Genomic DNA, 21,237 nt, shown 5'->3' with positions numbered 1-21,237 from the left:
AGAATTTAAATTAACCTTCTTTCAAGAATCAACAGGAGAACACAAGAGTTTAGATTGGTGAAAATTACAGTGTTGGCATTAGAGTAAAGGTTCATAGTATGGTGGCTGGATAGTGTACTGGTTAAGGGCACCACCTTTGACACGGGAGACCAGGGTTCAAATCCTGGCTAGGGTCAGTACCTATTCATTAAGGAGTTCAAGGCAAGATTCCCTAACACTGCAGGGAGGCCTCTTGAGCGCTCCCTTAGTGGCTGCGGCTCTTGAGGAGACAAGCACTATACAAATCTTTGGATTATTATAGTATAGTTCTACTTAATCACTCATTTAAACTTCACAAATCCACTACATGATCATCTTAAAGGAATCATAAGGCAATATTAATATAAATCCAATTTACTTACCTGGGGCTTTCTCCAGCCCCTTGCAATCGCCACTGCGCCTGCGTGATGGGTTGCTGACAATCAAGCCCACGTTGTCCGGGGCATACTACGCTTGCGCAGTATGCCGCGGACAACATGGGCTTGATTAACATTGGCGCTTCACGCAGGCGCAGTAAGGAAGACCTCGAGGTCGTCCTCTGCACCGTGCGGGTACTCCGGACAGGCGGAGCTCTCAGCGTGGGACAGACAGCTGAAAGGGGCTGCAGAAAGCTCCAGGTAAGTAAATCAGATTTATATTAATATTGCCTGATGATTCCTTTAAAGAAAACTTTTAAATTAGGCCAAGGATGTAACCACAAATAGTGCCCCAGGCCAAAGCAAAACTTTAATGAACGTCTTCCACCCATGCTTGATGTTTTCCAAAAAACCCACCCCTTCCTCCCTACAACTCGACAGGGGTTGGGCTTTGACCTGACTATCAATTTACTTATAACGGTCCAAGCCTTTGATAATGCTTATGCTATTAATTACCTTTACACTAAGATAACCCGGATACTAACACTAATCCATAACTTGCTGGCAACAAGATACAGAACAAGTGAAATGCGTCACTCCCATGTGTACAGAAGGTGCCAGCTTAAAGGATGCAAAAGTCTCAACGCATTGGTAGTAGTCATCTGCGAATGCTGTTCCTCAAATGCATGCTCCGTGGAGGGTATGAAAGAAGAATCCACGTATTCCAAGCAGAGAAATGAATGGGCACCTTCCGTTTGTCACTTGTCTTGTTTAATAGAAAAGTGTGCAGCTTACATAAAATCAAGACGACTGTGTATCAATCAGAACCATGCTACATCCTGCATGAATGCGGAAATGGAGGTGGGGGGTGGACACAAATGAGACCAGCAGCTGTCTAGCTAGTCTCATTTGTGCCCACCACCCACCTCCACTCCCGCATCCATGCAGTTTGTAACGTGGTTCTGACTTATACACAGTCATCTTGATTTCTTGTAGTGCTATTTAGTTTGAGATAAGTGCACTGTTTTGAACTTCAGGCGACAGCACCTGTTGTGCTGTAAATTCTTGGAATGCTTTGAAATCTCTCTACCAACAGAAAATACAGAAACTGGAAGCAGGGGTCCTCTGTTATTGTGAGAAGTGGCCATAAATACACATTACATCAGTACTAATTAGAAGCAGGGAAGTGGAACAAATAAGAAATAAAAAAAAAAGTTCTAAAATAAATTGGCCAGTAGCACCTAAAGGGTTAAACAAGACAAGTGACAAACGGAATTTGGCCATCTGCTTGGACTACCCACAACTCCCAACATTTTAAAATAAATCAAGGGAGTAAGAGTAATTGGTAATTTGATTGTGCTGTCGAGATGAAAGAAGTGTCTCTAAAACTCAACAGATGTTAACTATAAATAATAACTGATAAACTAAGATTTCAAGCTGTGTCCTTCCTGTACATTATGTGTCCATCCCTGAGATTCCTCAAAGTATGAGACACTGTAGATTTCTGTCTGATACATGAGGGGAGGCATTAGGAGAAGAGCAGCTGCCAACATGAAGGAGTAGGTAGGTGGGGTGTGATTTGATTGTGGAGGAGAAGAGGACTGGTCACAGCACTGACAGCTCAGGAAATGGTCTCAGCATGGTGGAAGCACCAGGAACAGCAGCCAGTGTTCTGTGGCCCCCTGGAATAGGGACAACAGGGCAGGGGTCCCATGAGCACCATAGGGGGTAAAAAGGTTTCAAAGTAGTGTCCCCGACTGAAAACCCTTCCCCCAGGTGTCTGGCAGAAGTAATTGCAACAGTGGTTGGTCAAGTATCATCCAATGTGTCAAATAGTTGAAGTGTACCAAAGATGTCGGGGAAGACCTTTAAATATGATAGATTACCATTTCAGATGATCACAGAGGGGTTGGCATATGGAATAAGCACCATCATTTTGCTATAGAGACCCACCTTACTATTTTTGCCTGTAGCAGTGAATTTTGTATATTTTATTTGCCCTATAACACGATAACTGTAGATATTGCTTTATTGTTCATTACTGGGATATTTGTCCATTCCGAGACATGATCCATCAGAAATACAACAAATACTTCTGAATCATCAAGTAGATTATAGCTTTTTCAGCGAAAAGACCTATGATTATTAATTTAATTGCATCAGGCTCACTTCCAGGACAAACAGCAGAACACGAATTCCTGCTTTTGTCTATACATCTTCAGGATAAATAAGATAACACCCTGTTGCTATGCAAATGACGATTGTCCATCATCTTGAGAGTTAAAAAAAGCATTAAGATAAAGTTGGCAGCCATCACAACTCATTAAAATGGTGACACCCAATATGTATAGGTATAAAAGGAATCAATAGGCGAGTACAAGCATCTGTGGCCTTGTCTCAGATCCTGCAGTTGAATTTCCTCTTTAGCCTCTTTTTGTTAAAAAGCTTTTCTTTGCCACCATGAGCTTAGGAACATCGTATAATGGAAAAGGGAGCGCAGGCTCCAGCTCAGCTTATGCATCAAGTGTTAAGGTCTCATCAGGAAGACACAGCTCTGGTGGTCTGAGCCATGGTGGTGGGCACTATGCAGGAAGCCACAGGGGTGGAAACATGAGCATTGGTGGTGGACATAGTGGTGGATTTACCAGTAGCTCAGCTATTGTTGGTGGTACCTGTGGTTTTGGTGGTGGGGCTGGTTTTGTTGGTGGAACTGTTGGTGGTGGAGCTGGTTTTGGCAGTGGAGCTGGCTTTGGAGGTGGTGCTGGCCAAGGATTTGGCTCTGGTTTTGGTGGTGGATTTGGAGATGGATCTGGTTTTGGATCTGGATCTGGTTTTGGATTTGGAGGTGGCCACGGAAGTGGTTTTGGATATGGCCAAGATCAGGGATTGCTCAATATCAATGAGAAGATCACTATGCAGAATCTCAATGACCGTTTAGCTTCCTACCTTGACAAGGTACGGTCATTGGAGGATGCCAATGCTGATCTGGAGAAAAAGATCCGCCACTGGTACGAGACCCATGGCCCTAAACCCCGTGAGGACTACAGTCACTACTTCCGAACTATTGAGGATCTGCAGAGAAAGGTGAGATAACAAAGATGCAATTATGCCATGGGTCTTAATGTGGAAATATTGACACATGTTGATTTGAATAAAGTCCTAGTCAACTTAAGTGTGGATCAAATATTCTAAAATTTGGAAGGGAACTACAATTTAAAGCTGTTGAAGAACAGGTTAGAAGGTCAAATTTCAAGAAAGCATCTGTACATAGTGCAGTTTATTCAATTATTAGATTTGAACATTCGATTATTAGATTATAATCAGTAAAGCAAAGATTCTGCATCAGGACTGCTGTTTTTCTAACTAAAGTGTAAATATCCAAACAATGTAAGTATCGGGACTGTCTGATTTTTCATTGCTATCTATTCTCCATATTGGAGATTTCACAAGAAAGTACTATATTTTATTTTCTTATGTATATATTTGTATTACAAATGACCTTTATAAAAAATATCTTACCGATGTGTGTTAATGTTTTAAAAAGGTTGTTTCTGTTTAATTTGTAATTAAAAATGGACATGGGGCAGCTACATAGATGCTATTTACGGATCTATAGTCTATATCAGTGATGGCTAACCTTGGCACTCCAGCTGTGACAAAACTACAAATCCCATCATGCCTCTGCCTCCGCGAGTTATGCTTAGAGCTGTCAAAGTATTGCAATGCCTCATGGGACTTGCAGTTCCACCACAGCTGGAGTGCCAAGGTTAGCCATCACTGGTCTATATCTTGTTTTGTAGTGAAATATAACATCTTGCCTAAAGCTATATATACACCTTAGCCGTTTCTAGCTTGAAATGATCTCTCATGATCATTCTGGCCGACAGTTTGGCAATGATCACTGTACAAGACAAGTTATCGGCTCTCTGCCGAGCAGCATGTACTAATCTATGGATTTCAGACGTGGAGAGAATCCCACTAGCAGAAGTTGTAGGAAAATAAACCAGTCAGCTGATTTTTTTTCAACAAGTTAGGTTGTTGAAGAGGTATTGCCCTATATTTGGGCAAGCCTATATTGTCACTTGTAATGATCATGAACAATCCTTTTTATAAGACAAAAGGAAGGCCAAGCTCTAACGTAGGGGTACACTTGGCAAATACTTGGGGGCCCCTTAGATCCTAAGGGGCCACAACAACTGTGCAGGCAGTACAGTAATAACATTTAAGTAACTTAATTTTTGCCCATAATCCTTATTTTACCTAAAACCATCCCTGGGCTGGACTAAACTCTACTGTATGCATCAATTCACTATACCTTGGTGGGTCGGATAGGACCCACTAAAAACAATGCACTTCCTCTGTGGAGGATATCTTATCTCAACAGCTGCTCATCATCAAAATCAGGAGGTAAGTTACTACACTGAAATTCAAAATTCCCCAATTGACTTATTTACAAATCATTTTATTTAATGCAAAAACTGAAATCTGAAATACCAGTGTAAAAATAGGTCAGTAGCATAAAAAATTAGTTACTGAAAATGCTATTAATATAGGAAATGGATTGTTCTAAATATGCTCATAGTTTTCATTTAGCTACCGGTATATATTTTTATTCTGATAGAGCCATTATGTTCCCTGCTTATACCGTTTCTCTCCTGAGCTGCCACTTTGTTTCTCTCCTGAGCTTACACTTTGTTTCTCTCCATGAGCTGCGCTTTGCATCATTTGACATAACAGTATAATTAGTGTCCCCTCCAGCAGCCATGTAGTAATGGGTTTGTATGCAGTGTTGCCATTAGTCTCCAGGAAGCCTGCCTTTTAGATTTAGAGACCTAGGTTTGAATGCATATCATGGATGGATTTCACGTGGTTTTCCCAAGTGCCTTCTTTATGTTGGGCAGTGGCGTAACAATAGAGGGGGCAGAGGTTGCGACCGCGTCGGGGCCCTTGGGCCAAAGGGGCCACAAGTAGCCATCCCTTAAAGGGAACCAGAGATGAACCTTAGACAGGAAAATGAAAAAGATGTTATACATACCTGGGGCTTCCTCCAGCCCCATACACTCTGATTGCTCCAACGCCACCGTCCTCTGCTGCCCGCAACTCTGAGAAACGGGCCCGCCACTGACGTCATCGGAGCCAGCTACGCAGGAGAAGTGCGCCCTCTATGTATCTCTCCAGCGGCTGCTGCAGAGATACGCAAACAACGCACTTCCCTTACGCTTAGACTGGCTCCGACTGACGGAACAGCGGGGAGACGGTTCTCGTAGTTGGAGAGGAGGACGGTGGCGTGGGAGCGATCAGAGCATATGGGGCTGGAGGAAGCCCCAGGTATGTATAAAATCTTTATTTTTTTATCTATGGTTCCCTTTAACACCAGTATTAGCTTTCTATTGGTCCTGTGCTGGTGATAATCACTTCCTGCCTTGAATAGTAGTAATCATTAAAGAGGAACTCGAGTGAACATTTTACTGTTGGCAGGTGATGTAGCTGCTGCATGGTTTTTAGCAGTTGGAAACAGCTGTAAACTGCTATTTCCCACAAAAGTTTGAACTTTTCTTGTGGGAGGGGTTACTTGTGGGAGGGGTTTCACCACAATATCAGTCATACAGCACCCCCTGATGGTCTGTTTGTGAAAAGGAATAGATTTCTCAAGAAAAAGGGGGTATATCAGCTACTGATTGGGATAAAGTTAAATTTTTGGTCTGAGTTTCTCTTTAACAAACTGTTTCCCATCCCCTTCTTGCACCTTTGACACTGTGGTTGTCTTTGGCAGGTCTTGGTGTGCTGTGCTGTATCAATTGCTATGTATAGAGTGCTGGGGAGGGGGGGGGGGCAATGTAAAACTTGCAATAGGGCCCATAGCTCCTTAGCTACACCACTTATGTTGGGTTCCTCTCATTTCAAGCAACAGAGTGCTCTGTAAAACACACAAAAGTGCCAGCCCTATATAAATGTATAACATAAATAATAAACTGGGGATAAAGAGACAGATAAAGAGATAAATGGTCATAAAACATGTAATGAAATGTAACTACATATAAATAAGGGGAATTAAAACCACAGCAATCTAAGGCTTTGAATGTATGAACTCCGGTTGCCTGTCTCATATAATTATTTTTATAATGTGGTTTTTAATGGCATTTTTTGTGTGTGACTTGGATGGAGCTGACAAGAGAGGGCAGCATCCTCCTTGTTATGCGCTCTCAGCTATACTGACATGTTTCCTCCTATTCCCTCAGCTGACAACAATGCCTGCATTACATCAGGGATTATCACACAGATTCATCCTCTGCTCCTCACACTAATATCACCGAGGAACCTCTGTAATACAATGCAGATATTTGGCATCACCATTATCCAATAGGCTGCAGTGGCATTTGTAGTGATGATCCTAATCAGCAAAATGACGATTTTGCTAAATTTCACTTACATTTTTTTTGCAATTACGCCTGTACGTAATTACGATTTGCAAACTAAATTGATTTCTTAGTCATTCGTAAAATTTAAAAAACTAAATTTCCACCAAAACAGCAGAATGAGAACAACATCAGAAATCCCATCATGCTTTGCACAGCATCAGGAGAAAAATGCCCGGGCAGTTTTCTTCTGTGCAGCTAAAAAATAGGCTTGAGCAAGAAAAACAAAGTTCTGATGCTGTGAAACTGTTAAAGAAACACCAGGCCTTTTCAGTTCTGCTGAGTAGATTTTTAGTCCGGAGGTGCACTTTAATAGCAAGGCCCATATACATGCTCTTGACACCAATATTGCTACCTGTGTTAATGGGAATAGTGGGTACAAGGGAAAAAATAATTTTCCAAAAAGAGCATATAGTTTTTGAGAAAATCGATTTTAGAAATGCAAAAGAAAAAATGGTTTTCAAACTTCGAAAAATGACAGTTTAAAAACCACTTTCTTTGCATTTTTAAAATCGATTTTCTCAAAAACTACAAGATCTTTTTGAAAAATTATTTTTCTGCCTTGTACCTGATATTCTCCTTAACATGTGTACCCATTTTGGTAGTAATAGCATGTATGGGGGCTCTGCTATTAACCGCTAAAGTAGGCACAAAATGTCGGAAATTACGCGAAATTATGAAATACTACTATGACATACGAAATCAATTAAGATTTTCCCTGAAATTTCGCATTACGATTACGATGCGTAAATGCGAATTTCGATGCGAAATTATACATGTGCGAAATTTCGGCCCACCACTGGGCATTTGTTGGCATTTAGTCTGCATAGTGTCATGTGCTGGTACCCGGGCCAGGCGGATGCTGCTGTAAGAAAAACAAACAGATGAAATTTGAAGTGAGAGGGATATGGAGGCTGGCATATATATTCCCTTTTTAACAACGCACATTGCCTGGTATGAGATAATGTTTAATAACATCCAGGGCCGGGTTTCTTGAAAGGCCGCAAAGACCCGGGCCTTGGGTGGCTGCAGCTCGAGGGCGGGCCTGAGCATGAAAGGGGAGTTGCTACAAATGAAAGAGGAGGCTGAAAATGGGGATCAACACATGGAAAAGGGAAACTGATGCCCAAGGGAACTGTTAATAAAAAGAGAGGGGCAGCAGTACATGGATGGATGATACACATGAAAGAGCGAGCTGCACATGGAACGAGAGGGGCACTGCTGTACATGGATGATACACATGGAAGAGGGGGCTACACATGGAACGGGAGGGGCGCTGCTGTACATGAAAGACGAGCCACAACATACTTGGCATAGAGGCACACAAAGTATAAATCCAGCCTTGATAACATCTAGTATTATTGTGAGTGATTTTCAATGTACACAGTACTAACATGTCCTCCCAGACAGTCTGTCCCTGATTTCAGGTAAGGAGTGTGATTTCCCACAGTATTAGTCTCACTGGTGCATTTAACGAACCAGCTATTGTAAATCAGCCTCCGGAGTCTATCTAATAGTTAGAGGACAGAATTATTCTCAATTTCACACAATCCTTTACAGTAGAATTCCAGCCCAAACCTGTGGCCCTTTAGAAAAATGTTCACTTCCTGTCTCCAGTGAGGTTACAGGAAGTGAGGGACACCACTATAGTGTTGTCAAAGGTGGAAATAAACCACAGACATATTTTACAATTTTTTACTACCAGAAAGAGTTTTGGCTTCAGTTCTACTTTATCATCATCATCATTATCCTGGTACTTCGCTTCTACTAATAATAATAGATATATTAAGTGTAACTATTGGGGGGCAGATCATTTGACTGCAAGGGGGCCCAGAGCTTTGGGGGGGGGGGATTCTACTAACCTTCCCTTCGTTCGATACAGGGACCATCCTCCAGGTCCGATGTTTTTATGGCTACTCATGTTATAGGTGTGGATATATTGGTGACCACACTTGTTTTATGAACCTTTTAAGATGGGCTTCCAGGTCGTTAATGTCATCAAGGGGAGGCAAAGGAAGGGTATGAAACAAAATTTTGCTGGAGGCCCCATGAATTGTAATTATGCCACTGCTAACTGCTGTTTAAGGAAGAAGATTTTTTGTTAAATTGGTGCACTTTGCAATTGCTCACCTTTAGTTTCCACTTTATTTTTTTTATTTTTTTTTGCTTTATTTAATTAAAGCGGACCTGAACAGCATAATAACCTTTACAGAAAAAACATTTCATTGTTACAGCTGATAGATATCCTGCAATAAATCTGCATGGTTTCTACTTCCTGCTTTCATGAGCGCAGACATATTGTTAACATCCTGTGTTTACCAATTGCCATGAGTCAGCTGACACAGCTGTGTGACACAACATGTGCTTATTTAATCACAGATGAGGGGAAATTAGACAGGCTAAACTTGCTAAATACATACAGGGTGCATTTCTCTGTGTTTTCCTTCTGTCCTGTGCAAGAGGTCAGGTCCACTTTAAGAGTTGGCTAAACCTATTTTTCTTACATACTGTTTTCAGATCCAAGAGGCTACAACCAACAATGGTCGTGTTGTGCTGCAGATTGACAACGCCCGTCTGGCTGCTGATGATTTCAAAATGAAGTTAGTAGAAATCACTTTTTGTTTCAGTTGTTCACGTGCTACAGAACTTACAGTGAATCATGTGATCAGTGTGATTGGCTCTGATTTGCTGTGATCACCTTCTGCTTTAGCCCACCCAGGAAGGAGGAGCCAACCACGGTTGCTATCAGAATATCAGAGCCTTACAAATCTGTCACATCAACTTTATGGCATCCTTCTTCTTGTTCTGTTATGCTGGGAATACATGGTTCGTTTCTGCCGTGCGTTTCTCATCTCGATCATTTTTGCTGCTCGATTCTGCAGTCAATTCACTTATCTTCGTTTTTCTTATCTTTTTCCATTCATTTCTATCAGAAATCGAGCGGCGAAAGAAACAAAAGGGAGATCCGACATGTCGAAAATTATCTATCTAACCATCGAATCACCTAAAAAACGAACCGTGTATTCTCAGCATTAGATCATTCATGTATTTAGTAGCAACAATGTCTGTTCACTGCCTTGTATGTTTGCTGGTTAATTAGCGGAGGATAGCAATCATCAATTCCGACTGCTCTACTCCATCCTAGGTTTGATAATGAACGATTCTTGCGTCAGTCAGTGGAAGCTGATCTCAATGGCTTGAAGAAGGTTCTGGATGAACTGACTATCACCAAGAATGATCTTCAGTCCCAAATTGAGAATCTGAAGGATGAAATAGCTGCTCTGAAGAGGAACCATGAAGAGGTAAAACAATCCACTTAAAAGCTCTGGAACCCAACCCATTCTAATGAACACGAGTGAGATAAGTTGGTGTGAAAATGCCTCCTTTTGTTAAAGAGGTTCATTATCTGTGCTAAAGTTTGTCTGTCAGGAATAGGCACCATCTGTGAGGTAGGATGCACATAAGCTCAGAGGGCTTTGAGAGTAGAAGAGGTTGGCTTCCATCCAACCTACCCCTGGAGTCAAGAATAAGGCTTAGGTTATGTGGAAGCAGATGTGATGGAGATGACAAAGTCCTAGTGGAAAACATCCCTTGGGATCCACATGAGCTGACATGATAGGTGTCAAGGAACCGCAGAAATGGAAAAGGCCGGGTGAGGTATTGACATAGATTTGATGAGATGCAGGTGCCCCAGACGTGAAGAAGATGATATGGGTAGATGCTCTAGATGTGGGGATGAAAGCTTAGAGGGTGTGGAAGCAAATGTGGTGGCATGACGTAAGCCCATCGGTGAGTGAAAAGTGGGACTGTGAGAGATGTTGAGGGGAGCATATGTTATGATGTGTAGGAACTTCGGGAGAGGAGGAGAAAGAGAGTGGATGCAGTACATGGATGTTATACATGGATGGTGGGGGTTGCACATGGAATGGTAGGGGGGATACTGTACAAGAAATGGGAGCCACAACATACTTGGCCTAGCGGCCAAAAAAGTTTAAATCGAGGCTTGAGAGCAAATGTGAGGAGGATGGATTGGAAGAGAAAGTTTAAGGGCTGCGTAAGGACTTGAGTAGCTAAGGGGTACCAGGAGTGGAGGAAAAAGCGTAAGAGCTCTCTACCTCTGCTGCACCTCATCATCTTAAATGTTTTCTGCTGCTGTCAGTATTATTGACAGTATGACTATACTAGGGACAATACCATAAACAGTATGTATTATCTGCACGTTTTACATGTCTAAAAAAGTAGAAAAAGGTAAAGTACAATTATTGTGATTTAATGATGATAATAAAATCTACCACTGTAGTTAATCACTAGAGGGCACTGCATAGATATAGATGTTCAAGCTACTCAGTACTAACATCACCTTCCAGTATAACAGACATTGTTATGCGTATCTTTTCTGCAGGAAATGAGGGCATTGAGTAAACAAGTCCAGGGAACCATCAATGTAGACGTCAATGCAGCACCAGCAACCGATCTGCAACGTGTACTTGGCAACATTAGACACGAATATGAAGATCTCATTGCCAAGAACCAGAAGGAAGTTGAAAACTGGTATCATATTAAGGTTAGTGGCTCTCCTACGGCACTGGAAGCTATACAGTAATTTGTATTATTGTGTAAAAATTAAATGACTGTTTTTATCTTTAGAATGAAGAGCTGAGCCATCAGTTGACCAAAGACTCTACTGATTTCAAGTCATCACAGACGGAAGTTATAGAACTGAAACGCACTTTCCAAAGCCTGGAGATTGAGCTGCAGTCACAACTTAGCATGGTATGTGACTTTTCTCTCTGTCCTCTAGCTCCCTAGCTGATACTGAGCTCCATCAATTAGTATACAAAGTTCAGGGACATTTCTGACCTCCCTGACACACAGATGTACTGTATGGAGAGAAAAGACGATGTGTAGGATGCACCTGCAACTGCATCAGCCAATGATTACTCTACAGGAGACACCAGAATGCTAAAATTTACTGTGCTTTGCACTACAGACTGCATGAAACAAAGTTCATACAGAGGGGGCAGTAGTTCACACTCTATGGTAGAGGACACTCTAGTTCCTTTCCTGGATAGCCCTTGCTCAGAAACAGCCCTGAATAAAGTGTATGGAATTGAGAAGGTTAACAAGGTGCTAATATTTATAGCTTTAACCACTTCAGCCTAACTGGACGAGTATACACGTCCAGTGTATTTATGGAGAGGGCACCACCAGTTTGTTACTAAATGAGGCACATGTGGTATCATTTTATCCGGGACCAGCTTTAGAATACATTTTGGTGTGTTTTAAAGCTTGGACCCATATCACATAAAAAATGTGTAGGGACTAACTTAATCCAACGTGAAATAAATTTTTGAAATAATAATCAAACTTGGGAAAGTATTAGTATAGCTACACAAGACATATGGGGTAACATTTTAACTGTAATAAGTAGTAGACTAGATTTTAGGGTGATTTAGGGTTGAACCATATGTCTTGTCTATTCTTTTTTTTAGTAACAAACGGAATCAAAAGCTATAACACTTTTTGTATATTCTGTACCAAAACCAAGACTTGTAATATGAAAACAAAGTGAAAGAATATAAAAGAAAATAACTATATTGTTACCTTAGGAACTTGGCTTTTTAAATATGTATGCCATGAGGGTATATTACTGTTATTTTTGCAAATAAGGTTTTGTAATCATCAGTAGTGTACAATGAGAAAGCAAAAATCAATACCATATTGTCACCATACATTGTACTAGGAACATAATCTAAATGTTGCAATAACCAGGATGGATAAGCAAATACAATTTGTGGGTTTAACTTATAGTTAGCACTATTTATTGTAAAGCTATAGTGGATGTAAATGGTAAAATAGTGTTTTTTCAATTTTTCCCTTATTTTCCCTTTAAAATGCATAGAAAATAAGGTAATTACTAAACAAAAATATTACTCACTAAAAGCCTAATTTGTCCTTAAAAAAACAATACATAGATCATTTCGGTGTGATAAATAGTAATAAAGTTATTGGAAAATGAATGGGAGCAGCGCTGATATCCAATTAACAAGTGTACTTTTTTTCTGTATGACTTTGCCATATGACAAATTGTGTAATTTCTTTTAATCTCTCTCTCTCTCTTTATTGCAGAAAGCTGCTTTGGAGGCGTCATTATCAGAAACTGAGGGACGCTACTGCATGGACCTTGCTCATATCCAGAGTATGATCCAGAACGTGGAACAAGAATTGGCCAATATCCGCTGCGAGATGGAGAATCAGAGTCAGGAATACAAGCTCCTTCTAGATACCAAGGCGCGCCTAGAACAAGAGATCAGCACCTACCGCAGTCTGCTGGACGGCCAGGGCACTCAGTATGTGAAGACCACATAGAGATAATTCTGCAATGGGGTGGCCTAAAAACTGCATAGCAGTCAGACAGGGAATGCAAGGGAAAGGTGTATTTTTAGGGTCAAGTCTATAACTGAGCACAGTCAGTACCAGCATACATGGTTGTAAAAGACTGGGTCTTTGAGATGGTCTATCAGAAGCCAATAATTCCAACTTGCATGGACATGTAATGTAAATTACGCATCTTAGAATTTGACCAATGATACAATTGAATAGAAGTGTATTTGATTGGCCTACTTCCAAGCTATATTTGCATTTGAATGCCGGCCAGAATCCTTACTGTCCTACAGACCATCTCTGCTGAGATCATGTGAATAAGGGAATTCCAAAAGTGCTCATCTTAATCTGATCATTGTATATATTTTGTGGACTCTTTTGATCTTCTCAAGCATTGATGATTACTTAAAGTGACCCTGCAGTAGACTGCTAAAATATAACCTAGTGCCAAGATTGATGTACAACAACCATAATACCATAATAGCTATGTGTCATTGCCATAGTTGCCATAGTGACTGCTATGGTGTCTCTTTTTATTTTTAAGTTCCTTCCTTGCTATTGTAGGCTTTGTGAGTCCACATGTGTCCCTGTTGAATGAAAATCACATCTGACAGTAGGCCAATCACTGCACAAGGATGAACAGACCTAGCTGTAGGCCAATCCCTGCACAAGGATGAACAGACCTAACTGTAGGCCATTTTGTGCACAAGGATGAACAGACCTTACTATAGTCCATTTTCTACACCATTATGAAAATCATACCTGACTGTAGGCCAGCCCCTCCACCTAGATGAAAATCAGACCTGATTGTAAGTCATAGTCAGTCCCCACAACAGAATGAAGATCAGACTTAACTGTAGGTCAGTCCCTCCATCAGAATGAAGTTCAGACTTGACTGTAGGCCAATCCCTCCACCAGGATGAAGTTTAGACTTGACTGTAGGTCAGCCCCTCCACTAGAATGAAGATCATACTTGACTGTAGGCCAGTCCCTCCACCAGAATGAAGCTCATACTTGACTGTAGGCCAATTGCTCCACTAGAATGAAGATCAGACTTGACTGTAGGCCAGTCCCTCCACAGGATATAATTTAGACCAGACTGTAGGCCAACCCCTCCACCTGGTTTGTAAATTAGACTGGAGTGCAGGCCAATATCTCCACTGGAATGAAAATCAGACCTGACTCTGGGCTAGTTCTGCCTGAACAGTACACCTATGTTTTTCTGTTCATCGTGTCCTTCTAGTAGCTTTGACACGAGCAAGTGTTTTTACTGTATAAGATTAATAATGCTCATTGATTTTCTCAATCAAAATGTCTTATGTTTTGCTGCAGATCCTCCAGAGGTTCCTATGAACATTCATCCTCTTCAGGTTTCTCCTCAAGCTCCCAGTCTGACAGAGCAGGTAAAGACTATTGGTGCAGGAGATCATGAGATGGACATGATAAGGTGGAAGATTCAAAATTTAATATACACAGTGCCACGCCACTAAATAATTTATGGACATTAGTGATGGTCACATCTAGGAGGTGATCAGCCTAGTAAGTTGATAGATATTTAAGTCTCTGATTTGCTAGTCATGATCATGTGCTAAAGTAATACTGGGTACACACGTTGCGATTTCCCGCTCGATCCGCAGGATCGATTGGGATCGATTATTTCCAGCACGGGTTTCTATCGATACAGCCGTTGATTTTGCATACTTAACATGCAAAATCGACAGGTGTATCGATTGAAACCCGATCGAACATGTCGGAAATAATCAATGCAGCGAATCGAGCGGGAAATCGCAACGTGTGCACCCAGCATAAGATGTGATCACAGCAAATGAGAGTTTTGCAAATCTATCGCCTGATCAAACAAATCACATGCTTTTCTGTGAGTTCTCCTAGACATGACCATCACTAATAGGCATCAGCGAAACTTTATGTATACATGTATGTGTGTATGGGGACAGAAAAATGCCTATGGATGTCTGCTGCCGGTGGAAGTAGTTTTGCAGTAACAAAGCTTTTAGACCTCCATGGCATATGGATCCAGAACACCTATAGAGAAGAGGATCAGTTTTACTTATTCTGCTCCATCAATAGACATTAAAGCTAATGGGAACCGGGTTTAGGGAAAAAAAAGTCAGATACTCACCTAAGGAGAGGGAAGCTCTGGGTCCCATAGAGCACTTCCTCTCCCGGTCCCCGCTGTTCCGCTGGCTCCCCCGTAGCGGTATTCGACCGTTCCGGTCAAATACCGCTGGCTCCCAGCCGAAGGAGGGCTTCGGAGATGCTTCGGGAGCCCGAGTGCTCCCGAAGACGGGCCGCTCTACACTGCGCATGCGTGCACGTCCTCTATGACGCGTTCGCGTGTGCGCCGCCTGTCTTCGGGAGGACTCAGCTCCCGAAGACTTCAGAAGTCCCCTCGGCGTGGGACGAGAACGGAGGAGCCAGCGCAGCACCGGGGCCACCGGGAGAGGAGAGGGGTGGCTCATTAGGACAGAGCCGTCTCTCTCCTTAGGTGAGTATCTGACTTTTTTTTTTTTTAGATCCCAGGTTACATTAGCTTTAAGTGTATCTGACTTTTAAGAACCCAAAAACTTAGAACAATGGGTTAATCTGGTAATGGCACCAGCAATAGCTTATTGATCCAGTATCACCAAAGACCAGCTAGGACTTTAGTGCCTTCTGCTTTTCAGGACACACATCCCTTGGTGTTTTATTTGTGTTGTACACTAAGTAGATTAGTAATTACTTGTGAGTAAATGGCAGTATTTGTATTTGTAAAGCCTTACTATATGTGTTTTCCTGGGAGGCCATAGTATGTTTTGCAGCTTATTGTTATACATATTATGTATGGCCCATGAGTCTTCAAAATCAGTTCTAAGCATTTCAATGTTTTTGTTCCCATAGTCACTGCAAACATGATTATCTGTTGTCTTTTCTTCTTTCTACTTAGTTAGTTTAAGGGATTGACACAAATTATTCATGGCGGCACTAAATCCCTAAACCAAAGACATTATGTGTGATGACATCTCTTTTTTAACATGGCTTTTGTTGGCTTATTTCAGGATCAGGTGGGAGCCATCACAGCGATGGGCGTGCTACCTCTACCCGCGACCAACACCTCCAGTCTGGATACAGGAAGTAAACCACCCAGGAGGACACCAGGAGAAATGCCCAGAACTCTCCAGTCTAGCAATGCTCACATCTTGTGATTTTATCTTTCTTACTATGTTATGCCTATCACACACCTAAAGTATATCTCCAGGCAAAAACTAGCATCCTTCAGCAGGCCATATTTATATATATCATATAAATTGTACAATTGCTGGTCTCTTGAATCCAGCAACAATAGAGTTAAAGTTATCTTACACTACATCAGTATCTCAGGGGCCTTGAAAATGTGATGCACGGAGTTCTGCTTTAATAGGTTATTGTACTTGAACAAACAAACCTCTTCTATTCCAAGAACAAACAAAGCTCTTCTATTCCAAAAAAATAATAATTTTAGGAATAATTTAAAGGGCTAAGCTATCCAAAATTATTATTTTTTTGCTGTAGAAAGATGATGGTTAGTTACATCAGTAAGTGGTTCCATATATGTCTCAGAGACACCAGACTTAAAATTTTATCATATCAATCTTACTGAGAAAGCGAGATCTCTGTTTGGTGGCTATGGTAGGTGGGTGGAGCTGAGAATTAAGAATACCCGCCTACTGGAGTACCTAAGATCTGGAAGAAACCATAGGTTGTATTGTATCAACTCACCTTCATCTCTGGAAATCTGAAGTTGTATTGCCACTGACCCTTCTACTGGATTGAGGTGGAAGAGTTGCTAAAGCTGGTTTTCACCTACCGGTATGTACTTGTGAGGCTGTGATTTTAGCCTTTTGTATCTTCTCTAGGGTACAATTTCCCAGGATAGCAACTAATTTGTTTTGTTTCTTAATTCATTGGCAACTAGTAATAAATCAGAATTGCCGCCTCAATATTTCCATAACAATATGTACATTTGTTACCATGCCTTGTTCTTTGATGTCTTTAATAAAGCTTTGCTATATGAATTTCATCCAACGCACTGGTTACAGCATTTATTATGGTTTTGCCATGTTTCTGGGCGGGTTGCCAAACTCCTCTTCTCATCTTTGATCTTCTTGCAATAAAAATCAGTGTGGGAATAGAAGAATGGTAAAATGAAGAACCTTATCTAGATGCATCATATCATGTTAACACGCAACATTCTACAATTACTTCCCAACACTAAGTGGGGCTCTATGTCACAGCATTGCTAATATTTTTATTTAGTTCACTGAAAAAACTGTTACATAGTTTGGTTGAAGAAAGACATCCGTCCATCAAGTTCAACCAGGGAAAAAAAACAAAAAAAACACACCGTCCTGAACCTGCACATATCCCTGTTGATCCAGGGGAAGACAAAAAACCTTACAAGGACTGGGCCAATTACGGTAGCTTTAAAAGGAAAAAAATTCCCCCTGACTCCAGATGGCAGTCAGATAAATCCCTGGATCAACTCTCCCGGGAATTACCTAATAAGTATAGCCGTGGATGTTGTATCTTTTCTGTTACCACTTGAAAATTCCTGCAGGAGATGCTTAAAAAAATAAATCAACATGGCCACACTTTCTGTGTTGGAATGAAAATGAGAATGGGAGTGAGTTATTGCCACTCTACTCCTCCGTGGGTCATCTAATCAGGGGTGCCTCTAGTCATTTTGTCACTCCAGGCGAGAAAACCTGTGGCGCCCCCCCCAAGCCCCTCCCCCCAGGAAAATAATCATAATGCAGCATCGTTTCACCAGAAAATAATCATAATGCGGCAGTGTTTCATCAGAAAATAATAGTAATTATCGTAATTCAGAATCGTAATTCACCAGAAAATAATCGTTATGTGTCAGTGTTTCACCAGAAAATACACTTATTGAAGCAGCAGTTCACCGGAAAATATTCGTAAGGTGGCATCGTTTCACCAGAAAATACACTTATTGCAGCAGCATTTCACCAGAAATTAATCATAGGGCAGCAGCGTTTCACCAGAAAATATTCGTAATGGGGCAGCGTTGTCAGAAAATAATCGTAATGTGGAAGCGTTTCACCAGAAAATACACGTAATCCGAGCAGAGGGAAAGAGTAGAGAGGGAGAGGCAGCATAAGATGTAAGAGGGGGGTAGAGGAACAGAGAGGGGGAGGGATAGACAGCATAAGATGGAAGAGGGTGCAGAGGAACAGAGAGGGGTAGAGACAGCATAAGATGGAAGAGAGTGCAGAGGAACAGAGAGGGGAGAGGGAGAGACAGCACAGCACTAAAGCACAGGTTTACAGCTTTACCAGCCTACAGCCTAACCAGCTTTCAAAGAAAACTCTAGTATCAAAAGAGCAGGGCACATTCTAGCAGTTATAACAGTACTGGGAGTCTGCACACAGGACAGGAAGTGTTCTTAGCAGCCTGCCTGCATACCTTCTCTTCTGCCTGTGCATGCAGCTTATCATCTCTGGAGTAGTGATGGGTCGTTCGCCAACGAGCCGGCTCTAAGAGCCGGCTCTTTGCTGCGAACGACAAGAGCCGGTTCTCAGTTTTGAAAGAGCCGATGCCTCAGCCGCCCCACAGAGCTCTGCTTTGCTCTGCAATAAAGGCCGCTGAGGCATGTTGGGAGATGTAGTCCTCCTCTTGCAGCTTGTAGGAGTGTATGGGGCAGAGCAGAGCAGTAGCAGGAGGGATTGCCCCAGTCAGAGAAGCAGTCTGGAATTGTCATGGAGACAGGGGCGGGGATTTTACTCCGATTCTGAGTGGTGTTTAGTGATATTTAATGAAGAGCCGCTTCAGAGCCGTAAGAGCCGGCTCTTTAATGGGAGCCGATTCAGAAGAGCCGATTCTCTGAAAAGAGCCGGAATTCCCATCACTACTCTGGAGCAGAAACTTCCCTTCTCCCGGGCTGTGTTGCTGTCTTGTGCAGGGGCGGGGCTCCAACACGGACACATCACATTCTTCTCTCTGTGACTGCATCTGTCCCCTGGCTGTCTCGCTCCAGTGTCTGTGTGCAGCCAGTGACACAGGTGGGGGGTCAGACTGTCGGGGGCATAAGCTGGCTGGCCGCTGGCTCCTGGTTTGACTGGCGTGGGGCGGAGTTAAAGGCTGGGCCACACGAGGTAAACACTTTACCTGTGTGGCTACTGAGAAGAAGGGGCACGGCTTTAAAGAAGGAGCCTGGCAGAGAAGAGCAGTATTGATTGCTCTATTGGCTGGGGAGAAGTGGAGGTGGAGGCACTACTGAGCACATGGTAGCGTGCTGAGCACCAGGGACTGAGTCGGGAGGTAATATAATATAAAAAAAAAACATGGTCACGGTAGCAGCGGCGGAGGAATGTGCCTCACCACCTCATGGCGCCTCACCACCTCATGGCGCCCCAGGCAACCGCCTATACTTGCCTGGTGGGTGAGACACCCCTGCATCTAATGGTCACTATTATTAATAATGGACAACAGCAATCAAGATTAAGCAAGATTAAAAGCTAACAGCCACCCGTAGGGACAGTCCAGATCATCTGTCAGGCTTATCTGGTCAATGACTAGGCTGTATGCCCATATGACTGACCTATAGCCCAGCCCATAAATCCTGCTAGAACTCCTACCTAGCACAATACTACAATAACCCTGCAGGTAGATGTAGCATACAGACTGACAGATAGTATTCACCACACAGAACCTAAGGTACAATGCAATGCACAGTATACACAGGTATTATAGTCACCTGAGGCCTAAAAGGTGAAGCAAACAGATAAAAGGCAGGTGGTTGTTAGCAGGTAGAATGAGATGCAGTTCAGACACTAAGAGGTAGCGTGGTCAGTTTAGCTGGTGTCGGTCCAGGCAGCAGACAGGCAAGGTCCAGGTACACAGCAGAGTCGGCAACAGGGAATCCAATAAGTGTGGTCAGGAAACAAAGCAGATACGGCAACAGGGAATCAAGCTAGAGCTAAACGTGGTCAAGATACAAAGCAGAGTCGGCAACCGTAATCAAATATCTGTGAGGGCATACCCAGCAACAAGCCAAAGCTAAATGCTATGATGGGCGATGTCTGGGGGTGCTCACCTGAGTTAAATACAAGGCCTAACCAATCAGAAAGCAAAAGCATCCAAAGTAACCAATAGCATTGCAGCATGTCAGCAGGTCAGCTGACATGCCATACACACACGTGGCTATTGTTTACAGCGGCAAAGCGCTTATTGAGAGCACCGCCTATCCAATGGGAGCTGATCGCCATGCGCTGTAGTGACGTCAGCGGCCTGCCAAGACCCAGAGGCTTGCGCCTCAGCGTGGGTCTTGCCGTTCCGTCGCCATGAGCGTCCCGAGGATCTTACATCATCGGAATTGTAGTCCTTGCGTTCAACAGGCTGTTGTTCCAGGATCTGGCATCAGCTACATTCAATAAGGACTCCAACTGGACTTTAATCAGGAAATTGCTTTTGAATTTACTGCATGAACATCAGCGACATATAGTACAAGCTCAATGTTCAAGTCTGTAGGCCTTTATTGAATGCACTTGATATTTGTCCACAGACTATTTGTGGTTGTATTATATCTATGGTGTTCATATGCATCCAGGGAAGCCCCAAGTCTTTTTGTGTTTGGTGGACACATACCCTGTATCCGTAGTGAATTTGGGTGTGGCCAATGTTGATATGGGTTATGTGGTTGGTTGGTTTTATACACAAATTCTCTAGGAGAGCAAGCAACCCTTAACTCCCACTCTCATCTCTACATTAATATTGAAATGAAAAAGTCCCTATTCCTATGCCTATGGGCAGCACGGTGGCGTAGTGGTTAGCTCTCTCGCCTTGCAGCACTGGGTCCCTGGTTCGAATCCCAGCCAGGGCACTATCTGCAAAGAGTTTGTATGTTCTCTCCGTGTCTGCGTGGGTTTCCTCCGGGCACTCCGGTTTCCTCCCACATTCCAAAAACATACGGATAAGTTAATTGGCTCCCCCTAAAAAAAAAAAAAAAAAAAAATTGGCCCTAGACTACAGTACTTACACTACAT

At 42.4% G+C, this 21,237-nt stretch overlaps 1 protein-coding gene across 1 annotated transcript; it reads left to right on the top strand.

Moving 5' to 3' along the window:
* The first annotated feature begins 2,791 nt into the window (after positions 1 to 2,791).
* LOC137542019 (keratin, type I cytoskeletal 19-like) lies at positions 2,792 to 17,235 on the top strand. The gene is made up of 8 exons (XM_068263611.1): positions 2,792 to 3,479; positions 9,329 to 9,411; positions 9,957 to 10,113; positions 11,214 to 11,375; positions 11,459 to 11,584; positions 12,941 to 13,161; positions 14,528 to 14,598; positions 16,252 to 17,235. The coding sequence occupies exons 1-8, from the start codon at positions 2,856 to 2,858 to the stop codon at positions 16,329 to 16,331; spliced, it is 1,524 nt and encodes a 507-aa protein (XP_068119712.1). The 5' UTR covers positions 2,792 to 2,855; the 3' UTR covers positions 16,332 to 17,235.
* The last annotated feature ends 4,002 nt before the right edge of the window (positions 17,236 to 21,237 follow it).

The sequence above is a fragment of the Hyperolius riggenbachi genome, chromosome 12 (assembly GCF_040937935.1).
Source record: "Hyperolius riggenbachi isolate aHypRig1 chromosome 12, aHypRig1.pri, whole genome shotgun sequence".
NCBI lineage: Eukaryota > Metazoa > Chordata > Amphibia > Anura > Hyperoliidae > Hyperolius > Hyperolius riggenbachi.
Note: the sequence above shows the minus strand (reverse complement) of the source record. Positions and strands in the feature narration are given on the sequence as shown.